General features: G+C 38.4%; 2 protein-coding genes and 1 non-coding gene across 3 annotated transcripts in view; 1 reads left to right on the top strand and 2 right to left on the bottom strand.

The window, feature by feature from the left end:
• nat10 (N-acetyltransferase 10) overlaps positions 1–12,710 on the bottom strand; it is a 95,711-nt gene that overhangs the window by 11,561 nt on the left and 71,440 nt on the right. The window contains exons 18-24 of the mRNA XM_039736345.1: positions 10,805–10,879; positions 10,303–10,419; positions 6,440–6,573; positions 4,349–4,397; positions 4,123–4,219; positions 1,815–1,925; positions 1,352–1,524 (exon numbers count right to left, since the gene is read on the bottom strand). Of these exons, the coding sequence (XP_039592279.1) occupies positions 1,352–1,524; positions 1,815–1,925; positions 4,123–4,219; positions 4,349–4,397; positions 6,440–6,573; positions 10,303–10,419; positions 10,805–10,879 (756 nt within the window). The remainder of the gene's footprint in view (positions 1–1,351; positions 1,525–1,814; positions 1,926–4,122; positions 4,220–4,348; positions 4,398–6,439; positions 6,574–10,302; positions 10,420–10,804; positions 10,880–12,710) is intronic.
• The window catches only part of abtb2b (ankyrin repeat and BTB (POZ) domain containing 2b), a 335,934-nt gene that overhangs the window by 299,695 nt on the left and 23,529 nt on the right, over positions 1–12,710 (top strand). The gene's annotated exons all lie outside the window — the stretch shown is intronic.
• On the bottom strand, positions 3,643–3,779 carry LOC120520130. Its single transcript, XR_005631775.1, has one exon. It is a non-coding gene; the product is annotated as a small nucleolar RNA SNORA54 (small nucleolar RNA).

Genomic DNA, 12,710 nt, shown 5'->3' with positions numbered 1-12,710 from the left:
GGGTGCAGCAATGTGCTGTATCAGCATGTGCTCCTTATTTCACTCCTCTTATTTTCTAAACTTTGTTATGCGGACTTACGCTGTACAATCACCATCCATCTCTGCGCTTTTTACGAGTTAAATGGGGATTCTGCAGTGTAAGTTTATAATCAGCTGATATTTTAATCAAGAGGGGTTGTGAATTAAAAACCATTTATGCAGTATCGGCTAATTTTCATTTGAGGGGGGGAATAAATGAAAACAGCTAAGCTATAGGGTGGGCCAATGGCTCAATACTGGCTTTGCCCTGCTGACAACTGTAAACTGAAACAAATTACTTCCTCTAAACATGAATGTGCTATAACAAGTACTTGACTTAAAGATTCTATAACCATTTCAACACAAACACCCATCTGCATACTGAAGCCAATATCATATATCTAATGAACTGACAGACGAAGACAGATGTGAGAACATGCTATAGAAGTTTAAAAAAATATATTTATTATTCTAATTTCTAATAATTATTTGCTTTCAACTTTTTTACAGCTCATGGGCTGCACCAGGTTTGTACCATTCACTGATACGTTAGGGATCAAACTGAATCATCACCTACAAATAAGTCACACGATTCACAATCATTTGATTCTCAAACTAAATTACTAACCTGAAAATGAGGCACACCATTTTTATTCTTTTGATTCGTGAAAGGATTCATTACCCGAGAACAAGGTGCATGATTCTTGTTCATGTAAGATTCGTAAACATATGTAATTTTTCTCATGCATTTTCACTATGTTGTCATGCTCCATTTTTCCAAACAGGATAATGTGACAACAGTACAATATGAATTATCCATGTATCTAATATCTAATGTACTTCTGCTATTCATTTAAATGGGAATAAAAAACGTTGTTTGCTGTTTTTTTCTTTCCTTTTAATTGCTGCCAGCCCTGAACACTAAATCAAACAAATTACCTTAAATGGATAATTTGAAAGAACGAAATCAGTAAAGTGAATCAAAATGCTCACCCTTACTCAAGAAGACACCAGCTGATTAAAATTATTTTAGAAGTTCTCGCATCACACCTGGAGCTTTGTTGGACCCTGGTGTTGCCTGCTTCACAAAGCCCAGATTCTCTTTGTTCAGGACTGACCTTGAGCTGCCTCATAATGCATGCAGCTCTCAAAGTCCCATTTGGTTCCTAAAGAAATCTGCTGTAATTTAGTTTTGTTAGCATCCCTAAAGAAAATACTATCAGGTCAGGAATGGAGGACTTCCTTTTTCTGGCCTGACTCACACAGCACAGTGTGACTCGCTTTGTTACATACTAAGCTCTATTTGCGTCACTTGCAAACACTTGTGACCTACCGACTGGGCTACGGACAAGGAGACATCTTCAAGCTGGTTTAAAAAGAAGAGGCGGGATGTGGTGGGGATCAAATCCATGATCAGATGATAATCGACCATGTTCCTAGAGTACATTTCCAGGCGCTTCAAGTCATAGGGAGTGAAGAAGACATCCAGTTCAGCTCGAGATAAACCTAGGAAGATAAATGAAGAATATCACCTATGTAGCATCTATGTGCTAATCTGGAGACAAATTACCAAAGTTAATATTTTCTAGCCTATATTTTGTCATCAGATGCTGTTTAACTGACTGATTTATGCAAATATTCATATCACAGTTACTTGACAAACCTGAACAACATTATACACGTATTTGAGATACGCACACCACCAAACCTCTGCTTCATGCATTACATGGAATAAACACAACTGCAAACCAAAACGGCGTTGTGGTCATCTCTACCTGTACCCCCTGTATTCTTACTTGGCTGTGGTCCAGGCTTTACATTCTTGTTCTGAAGAATATTGAGAGCCAGTGTTGGGTGGAAAGTGCTGAACTGGTAGGACAGCAAAGACAAGAATCTCCGGCGGAAATCTGAAGGAGAGAAAGTACATCATCAGTTTAAGGGAGCCCCTTACTGGCTGAGAAGTACAAAGTTATCGGTTAAAGCCGTACAATCTGGTCCAAGCTTATATTCTGTTCACGTGAGTGTTACTATAGGCTACCACTGCAAAAGGCTTAGTGACTTCCGCTTTTCCCCCTCACGCAAATAACCGTTGCTGCACTGTAAATAGTATTTAGGGGGTGAAAGTCTTTCTTGTCCTTCTATTTGATTGCATTTTATTCATTTTATCTTTTTACCACACATTTACTTTCACCCTGCTGCAGCTTTACATAACGGAAGCTACCAAGCACATTATACAGTTCCCGTATGCATCAGTTTCACTATCCGTGTCAACATCTGGTGACTAATCCTTATTGTCACCACTATTGCTCGATTAATTTAATGGTTTTGTTCCAGTTTGCTCTAAAACTGGCTTTGTAGCTTATCATTTAAAAGCCATTGTGTCTTGGATGAAAGCTCCACCCCACTCATGAATACTGATGAGTTAACTTAAGAGTGGCAAAATGCATAAAAACATTTATAATCCTTTTTTTTTTTTGCATAGTGTTGTTTTGTCCACTAGATGGCAGCAGAATACCATCTCGAGTGTTATTCAGGTTTAACACTGTGAAAAGTGGATCATTACCACCACGAGTTGGACTTGGGAATAACCATAATGGCATAGAATTCTGAGCCTGTGTCACGATTAGGGTTAATGCCAAGGAGGTTAAAAATGCAGTTTTTATATAAAATCTTATTTGACTCATTTGTTAAAAAAACAATATCAACTACAACAATACGTTTATAGCCCTCATCGAAAACAGTTGGTTAAGAGTGTACATTTTTGTATTTTTCATTAGTTATTTGAGTGAGAAAATGGCCCACCAGCACATCCCTAACAGCAGTACTAATTAACCTTAACTAAAACATCAATAGGGATGTAGAAAAGCCCAAATAAAAATCCAAAAAGACACACAAAGAACAGACAGACAAACTCACCACTGCCCCAACCCAGGATTCTGGAACTGTAAGGCAATACAGGCAGTCCCCGGGTTAGGTACGAGATAGGGACTGTAGGTTTGTACTTAAGTTGAGTTTGTATGTAAGTCGGAACAGGTCCATTATTTTAATAAATGCTATTGTTGACCGACTGTAACCAAGTGCTCTGCCAAAGAATGATGGAGTTTCATTTCTCTCTGACCTTTTTAGTATTTCTACATTATTTTTCATGGTGATGTTTTTTCTCATCTTTACTGTCTCAGCAGCACTTGCATCAGATTTGTGTTTCAGAGACATTATTGAAGGGTAAAGACAAAAGGTTAAGATGAGCTTTTCTACACAGCACTGTCCACACTATCACAGCAGGAAGGCACCCGTCGTCAGCACGTCTGATGTACTGACAAGAGACGACTTCCTGCTATGTGTGTAACAGTAGCTTATTGAGAATGAATGGGGGCAGCGAGGGGCGATTCACCATTCGCCCACCACACAGTCACCTCCACTACAGTATGCTGCCTGCAGCGTCCGCCCACCGAGAACGAACACGTTGCGGCCAAAGGCGGGTAGGGAATCGCCCCCATTTAATAGGCAGCCATCCGAGGCACACTACAATGCTACCCCCCGCCGCCCCGTTCACCTTCAATTGCCTCTGTTCACAACACTGCTGTGGAAAGTTACACAAGATATTAGCAAAGTTAAAGAAATTCTATTTGTGTATCAAACTGTGGAACAAGCAGGACAACACAGTGCTGACTGCCAGTCGTTCAAGATGACAGATTAATGTTGCACTGGAATGGAACCCAAGACCAGATATTAAAGCTGATCTCAGGTTACGAACAGTGCAATGACCGATGGTAACTTTCTCCTAAAATATATACACCATTTATTCATGAACACATTTTATGAAGTTCAAGTGCCTTCCACCAATATTGGCACACTTGGTAAATAAAAGCAAAACAAGCTGTGCAAAAAAAATTTCATTATTGCTCATCCTCCTGATCTTTCTCACAAAACATTAACAAAAATATAACCTCTAATGGAAGAAAAATATTTCAAAAGCAATAAATTCTCACCATTACCAATATCAAGGGTGTCAATATTAATGAAGGGCACTGTGCAAATTGACAAGGCTGTAAATTGATAAAACTTTATTAAACCCCACATTAAAATTCACCGTCCACAGACTACCTTTCCAGTAAGCAGGCAGCCAGTTTCCCTGCTTGGTCGTTTCTTCGGAGTTCAGCTCCTTCAGCATAATACAGGAATGCTCCCCAGTCAAGTCATTCTGAGAAGGGACAGTGTGGAGCACAAATAAACATGAAACATCTTTAAGTAAAACAGTAACAGAAATTCAACATTTCATTATCCTTTTCTGTAACAAACAAGTCATCGATAAATTAAAAAAATGACTTACAGGAGTTTGTCTCAGGTAAACCGGGGTATAACCAGAGCGCTTCCAAAACCTAGCAAACAGAAAGCCTCTTTAGAAAACAAATGCAAAAGTATAACAGTTTATTGCAATAACAGGGTTAGTTGAGTGAAATTCGATTTGGTGACGCTCATAATAATAATTTCAATCAATACAAACCTGGGCTGTTAAAAGACCGAGGTTTTTAATTGCAATCGATTGTAAAATTTCACTCATTAGTCTTGATTAATTGCATGTTTGACTGACGTGGTTTTGGTTGCTCAGTAAGGCCCAGTAGTCTCATGTAAGATGTCACTGCCTTAAAACTTCTCAGCCGCTCCAACTGTAAAGAGTTGTGCCTTTCATATAAACTGTTGATATGTGACTGTAATGTGCAAGAATTGTCAGAACTCACGATCTGAAGGATGTCTCACAGGCCTTTACCTTCAACTGTCTCCAGAAATAAAGTGATAAGGTGCCACATGAGAGGCTGGGCATCAAATTAAAAGAGGTAGGAATTCAGGGTGTTATGTGTCGATGGGTGCAGAACTGGCTCTGACACAAGAAGAAGAAGATGATGATGATGGTGGTGCGAGGAACCTTATCAGAATTGGATGGTTTTAAGAGTGGTGTCCAGCAGAGGTCGGTGCTAGAACCACCGCTATTTTTAATGTACTGTATATAAATAAGTTGGACTGGAGTATAAATTACATGATGGTTAAATTTGCAGATGATGCCAAGCTGGTTGGACTGGAGATCATCAAGAATCAATTGAATCATTACAGAGGGACTTGGGACAGCATGCGGGCTTGGGCAGATTTGTGGCAGAGGAAATTTAATGTCAGTAAATGTAAAGGAAGTAAAAATGTTAGCTTTGAATAAATAATGTAATGTAAGGCTATATAGCGCCCTGATGTGTGGAGTACAAGTCCAAGGAGGTTCTGCTCAAGCTTTATAACACACTGGTGAGGCCTCATCTGGAAAACTGTGTGTGGTTTTGGTCTCCAGCCTACAAAAAGGACATAGCAGCACAAGAAAAAGTTCAGAGAAGAGCAACTAGGCTGAGTCCAGAGCTACAGGGGATGAGTTATGAGGGAAGATTAAAAGAGCTGAGCCTTAAGAAGATGAAGAGGAGACCTGACTGAAGAGTTTAAAATTAAAGAGGGAATTAGTCCAGTGGATCGAGACTGTGACTTTAAAATGAGTTTAACAAGAACACGGGGACACAGCTAGAAACTTGTGAAGGGTAAATTTGACTCACACACTAGGAAGGTTTTCTTCACACAGAGAACCACAGACACTTTGAATAAGTGACCAAGTCGTGTGGTGGGCAGTAGAACTTCATTGACCTTCAAAACTCGACAATGTTATTTTGGAAGAATTAAGTGGGTAGGACTGGTGAGCTTTTTTGGGCTGAATGGCCTGTTGTAATGTTTTAATGTTGTAATTATATGTAGTTAGTCTAATGCAATCTAGTTTTCAAAAGTATTAGCTAATGCTATAAATTTAGTTTCATTCATAAACATGGATCCCGTTGTACATTCATTGATTGCAGTCTGGCATGGATTTTAATTAAATGCTGGTTTTTAAAAGTGACATGGTATGCTCCTAATAGATATAATTCATTTTTGTGATATTTAAATTTGGCAGTACTTGATTTACAAATATCTTTTTTTTTTTTTTATTTCAACTATGTGGGAGAGTATTAAGATGAAAGCAAGCATTATAAAAGTTGTCTTTCTCCGCTATAGTTAAAAGGCTAGTCTAGATAGCATGGGGTGTGGAACAACTTGTGCTTAATATGATTAAGGAAAATGACCAAGTTATATTTTTGAAATTAATCACAAGGATTACAGGCCTAATAAAAACATAAAGCATAAAGAAAAAAATTACTGTCATTCCTAACAGCTCACAAACAACCAGTTCAACACACTCACCCAAGGCCTGTTCACAGGATTCCTGCAGAAGACTTTTAATAACAAGCTTAAGTTTATGCTTCTCACAGCTTGTGGATAAATAGTTTTTAAATAATGACAGACTGTGACTTTTAGCCAATAACCAATCCGATTAGATGTCTCATCATTCTAAGAATCTTACTTGAGTAGCTGAGGTGTGAGGCCAAAGGATACCCCCAGATAGTTGAGGTCTTCAGGTGGGCGCTCATTCAGCTTCAGAAGCAAAGGTGGTAGGTTCTTTCGGGGAGATAACACCTCTTCTAGTAAACTTACAGCCTGCAAAGAAAATATACAAAAAGTACAGCTATTGATCCCAAAACTTGAATAAAAAATAAAAAAATCAATCAATTAATGCATCTGCCATCTAAAATATTCCTTTTTGATCAAAACATTGATGAACATTGCGAAATGCCATTTGAAGATCACAAGAGTTCTGCAGCAGATCAGCCATAACAGCCCAGTTCATCCACATTTAAGAAGAGAGATGCTGTTTCATTGTTACAGACTCCACACAACACAGCCATGAAATATTCACAAAAATTCAGCAAGCAAAATTATAGCACATGATGTCATATGAGCAGCCTCACACACTGGATTTACTTGAAAACTGTGACCAAGACTCAGTAAGGGCGTATTATTTATACTTTCTGCATGAAGCCTGCATGCAGACATAAAACACAAAGCATGCGTGTGGTCAGCAAACAAACACATTCATACTTGTTATGGTCTGTTCAATGAGCAGGATGATATTCTCCTAGTCAGTAAGTGACAGCTTTTGGTTAATGTTGCCTACCTAACCATGTCACAGGTGAGGAAATAAGACACTGTCAATGGAAGAAGAGTTGTGCTTATGGGAAAAAAGGAGAAGGTTGAGTGTCCAAAAGCAGTGACGGTAAATATAATATCTTGTAAGTGGGTGACTTGCATGATAAACTGATTTATGTTTTCCTTTGATGACCTGTTGCATCACATTCGGGCCCTTTTTTTGTGATTCTTTGTGGCACTCGCATAACTAGGATTTTCTCTAATTTCATCATTTAGGATAACACAACACGCATGCACATCCCTGCGTAAGCAGAAGGAAAATTCTGTGCAAAAACCCAGTGCACAGAAGCCATGTGTTAGGGCATGCCTCATTGTCTGATGTCATTTTTGCCACAAAGCCCTGGCACCCAGCACTGACGTGTCAAGTGTAAACCAGCCTTTATTCAATTAGCTCTTCTGTCCGATTCCCATTTCTATCTAACTAGCCAACCCGCGGCGTACCATACACCGCGTAATCGGGTCGGTTTTTTAATGATTTTTAAGCACAGGGAGAAAATTAACATTTGAAAAATCTGTAATGAAATAAATCAGCAAGAAAAGCAACATTATAACAATGCACAAAACGAACCAACACACAATCGTCCGTGACTGAAAACTGGCGGACCACCATCGCTCATGTGCCCACCTCCAACTCGTCACTTGAGTCGTTGTCGTCTTTGCACAGTCCACATGCACCTGTGACTCACGTAGACTTTCCGTGTTCCTGCAGGAGCATCTAAGAAGACGCATGTTTGTCGCGGATGCGAATTGCTGTATGTAGCGTGTAAAACAGTTTGCCATGGTGCACGCGGTCGTGCGTCGTAACCGAAAACTCAGTTTTTAAAGACTGCTTACTTCATTGTGTTATAACCTCAGTTGTAAAGGATTGTTTTAAGGATCCCATGGGATACCCCTCGCAAACCGTTTAACACACTGCATATGGCGATTCACCTCCGGCGTGGCTCCTTCCTGCGTGCGCCATAGGTGTCTTACTTGTCGGCGGCTTAGTGAATCCATGCCAATTCCGGCGTGCTTTCCATGGGTGTCTTGCCTTAGTGAATTATATATAAATAGATAGTTATTTAAACATTTTTTTTCAATCATTTGTATATCAATGGCCATTGTCTGATCAGTCAATCTATCATTGCTATTCCAAAGAAGGAAAATGTGGAAAGGCACTTTCGAACTGTTCATAAAAACTACGAAACTGACTTCCTTCCGAAAAGCGATCTGACAAAGAGAAAAGAGAGGGAACTAAAATCTAAGTTAATCGGACAACCATCATTTTTCACTTGGCTGAATTCAAAAGCAAATGCAGACACGCCGAGGCATCGTTCAGGGTGAGTCACTCGATCATTAAGCATAATAAGTCCTTCCATGAGCTACCTCCTTGACTGCATTATTTGGTTGTACTTATTTATGCGAGTCAGCCTTTTCCCACATGAAGATTATTAAATCCAAATACTGTACTGACCATAAATGTATTGAATTGTTATTGTACCATAAAGGTTATTCAGTTAAGCAAGGTACGACAAGATATATTTTATGTATAAAGTATACTCAGTGTGTGCGCACGTGTGTGTGTGTATATATATTAAAAAAAGGAAAAATGTCAGTGGCCTCCACCTGTTAAACCATTCCTGTTTTGGGGGTCATCTCATTGTTGCCCCTCTAGTGCATCTGTTGTTAATTTCATTAACACCACAGCAGCTGAAACTGATTAACAACCCCCTCTGCTACTTAACTGACCAGATTAATATCCCATAAGTTTCATTGACTTTATGCTATACTCTGATTAAAAAGTGTTCCTTTAATTCTTTTTAGCAGTATATATATCTATATATATATATAATTTTTAATATAGGTAGATCATTTCCACCTGGTCTTGCAAGCCGAAAAGTGTGGGCACCCCTGATCTAGGATATGAGAATGACTGGACATTGCAGAGTTAAAGCCCTAACAAGCCATTAAATTATTGCCAAGAATTGCATTCTAATTAAGCAACTAAGAACAAAAACCTGCAGGCACTGCAGCCCTCCAGGACTGTGATTTAGGACCCCTGTTTTACTGGGTTGTTTGGTTCCTCAAAGCATTGCTTGACCATGCACCATTTCGTTCTGGAACTGGTTCTTTGCCTATGAAGTTGGTTCTTTGTGCTTTGAAATGCTTCCGAATACGTAGAAAAAATATTTAAATGTATGGTAGGCTAACTTGCATAACAATAACAGATTTAGAAAATTTAACCTGTGTTATTATTGCATGTAGTGAGAGCCCTTTTAAAATCACATTTGTTAGCATCTGTTCCGGATCTAAATGATCTAAATAAACAAAGGTTCTTTCTGAAACCTTTATGTGGATGGGTCTTTTGAGAACCAAAAATGGCTCACCTATGGCATTGCTCCGAAGAACCACTCTGACACCTTTATTTTTAAGAGTCCAGTGGGTATGAAGTAATTTTGAAGTGGCACTTTTTAATAAAAAATCAGTTCATGTCTGCATGTGCGTCAGTGTGAATGTTCCTTCAGGTTAATTGGCAATTCCAAATTTCAATGTGAATGCAAAAGGACCCTGTAAGGAGGTGGCAGTCTGTCCAGTGTCATTCTCTACTCTGCAACCAGAGCTGCTAAAAATAAATAATAATAATTCTTTGCATTTATATAGCACTTTTCTCACTACTCAAAGTGCTCAGTAAGTGCATGTTAAGGGCCTTGCTCAGGGGCCCAACAGAGCATTTACGGGATTCGAACCGGCAACCTTCCAATTGACAGTGCAGATCCCTAGCCTCAAAGCCACCACTCTGGCCAACTTAGAAAATAAGACTGGCTTAAAATGTTACCAGTCACATCTACTGAAAACATGTACTGTCAGCAGGAGGCCATCAGTCAGCTCCACTGATTTTATGATTCGCTGAAAAATGTTATTCAGAAAGAACGAATTATTCATGAATCTTCCATCACTAGTTACTGGTAGACTGTATCTTGTTGAAGGGTAACAGGAACGATGTCTCGACAAACAAATGTTTTAGGTTTTATAAGCGAAAGGAAGCCAGCAGAAATACAAAACGCCCAATTCGTCCCTGGAAATGTGCTAGTGCTAGTGTAAACTCATAACTCCCGAAACTGGATTGTAAACATTGTTATGTCTTAAATGTACTGAATTATAAATGTGGACATCTCAGATTACTAATTCATTTTTTTTTACCTCGCTGTTCACTGTTGAAATTTCAGATGGAGTTTGAGCAACCTGCTCTTCAAGACATGGGAACTGCCCTTCATAATACATCTGGAGAAGTTGTAAGGCTCTGGTGCCATAGCCCATCTTAAAAACAAAATAAAAGGAAAAAGTTATTGAAAATCACTAAGCAAGAGAGTAAAACAAAAATGAACACATACAGTAACTATAACTGAATGTCTTTATTAAATAGTAAACCATTCATTAATGTAAATTTAAATTTGGGTTCAAACTGTCATCTGCATGTTCTCTCCATTTCTGTCTCTTTTTTTCCTTCCGCATTCACAAAGATGTGCTGGTTTTGTTACGTTTTTGTGTTTGTGGGCAAGTGCGTTTCCTGCATGTCTGCTGGGGTAAATCTGAATTGTGTGTTTCAGAGTGGAATGAAAGGCAACAAAACTCCTTTTAATTCAATATGAGAAAGCCATTACAGCTCCCTATGGTTGTGTGCAGGCACTGAACACATACGGACCCCTTGAAAGTCTGGATGCACGGCTATGCGGACCACTCTTCCTCCAGACAGGCTTCCAAACTCTGGATCTTGAAACTGCAAAGAAAATAAAAACCTTTATAGTAATCAAAAACTGTAACACAAAATGCCCATATTTTTAATGCATGTTACTGAAGCATACATAGATAGCACTGATAGCAAAATGTCAAGATAAAAAATAAAATTTTAAATTTAAGATGAGAAGAGAAGAAGAGAAAATATATAGTACCATCAATGGTATCTGGAAGACATTTTTTTCCTTGATTTACCCATCTGCTCCACAGTTTAAAATGAAACATTTCAAACATGATGAAAGTGCTCACTGCAGACTTTCATTTAAGGGGATTTGCACTTTGGTCACACCATTTAGTAATGGCCACCTAGTGCTTGGATACCCTTTCAGGAAAAATGGATAGGTCAAAATTAAACATAAAATCCTGTTGCTCTCTGCAAAATAAGCTGAAATTGGGAAAGAAGCTTACCTTTCACAATCTTAAATACTAAACAATAAATACTAAAGAATAATAAAGTCAATATTTAAGGTTAAGTCATTTAACCCAATGTCACAATACGCGACTTCTAGTCATTGGGTATGTAAGAACCATTTTCCTAGTTCTATAAGATTCATGAATGTTTTACTGAATGACAACGCATAATCTATGGGAGGTTCCTATAACCCCCCGTAAATAGAATTGTATTGGTATACTCCTGCCATTTGTAACAGCTTTGAGTGAACAATGTTCTTCAGTTAGTGACAGCCTTGCCTTGAGTAAGATGGAAGGCATAAGGTTTTAAACCGTGCCAACCAACCTACGGGCCCTTTTAAGTGTGAAGTAATTCGTAAAACAGCACTTATTTAATTGTTGAACCGTATGCTTAAGGCATACAGAAGAAGAAATTAAGAACCTTTAAGTATAGAAAGAAGAAGCTAAGAACCTTTAAGTATAGAAATAATTAAGTTTCTCAAGAAAAGCTAAGTTTATAGAAGATACATTTTTTCATTTTTTTGCCTTTTATTTTACATGTGTAACTATTTTTTCTTTTATTCTTGTGTGGATTATTTGTTTTAAAATTTCCCTAAATATTTTAAAAACGAACTTTTGGACTTTGAGACTTCTTTCAGCATGTGTTTACCCGTGCTTGACGGCGCCTTACACTACGGCGGCTAAAGGATAGCAGATTTGCCAATAGCACTTGCTGATCTCACCGCTGTACCTTGCCAGTTTACACAACTGAAAATGTCTGCCCATGTCACATTTACAAGTCGTGGCCCTTTTTTTTTCTTTTTTCCCATTCTGTTTTACTACATAAAACATGAGACATTAGACAGACAAGCCTCTCTGCTGTTAGCGAAACACCCTCTCCACTTATTCCTTGTACAGTAGGACCTCAGTTCACGACCATAATTCATTCCAAAACTCTGGTTGTAAACCGATTTGGTCGTGAACCGAAGCAACTTCCCCCATAGGATTGTATGTAAATACAATTAATCCGTTTCAGATCATACGAACTGTATGTAAATATATATATTTTAAGTTTTTAAGCACAAATATAGTTAATTAAACCATAGAATGCACAGCATAATAGTAAACTAAATGTAAAAACATTGAATAACACTGAGAAAACCTTGAACAACAGAGAAAACGAACACTGCAGTAGTTTGCACTATAGCGCTACCAACTGCTGGCTAAAAGCACTTTTTAAATGAGTTTTAAGCACAGGGAAAAACATGAACATTTGAAAAAATCCGTAATTTAATTAACCACCAAGAAAAATAACATTGCAACAATGCACGCTACGAACCGATCGCTAGAAACAGAAGCGAAAACAAAATCAAGCCCAGTCCATTCTTTAACTGCCTTCCTACCTTAATGCCTCCAGCTCTCTC

This window comes from Polypterus senegalus, chromosome 1 (genome assembly GCF_016835505.1).
Source record: "Polypterus senegalus isolate Bchr_013 chromosome 1, ASM1683550v1, whole genome shotgun sequence".
Lineage (NCBI taxonomy): Eukaryota > Metazoa > Chordata > Cladistia > Polypteriformes > Polypteridae > Polypterus > Polypterus senegalus.
This window is presented reverse-complemented; position numbering and strand designations above follow the sequence as displayed.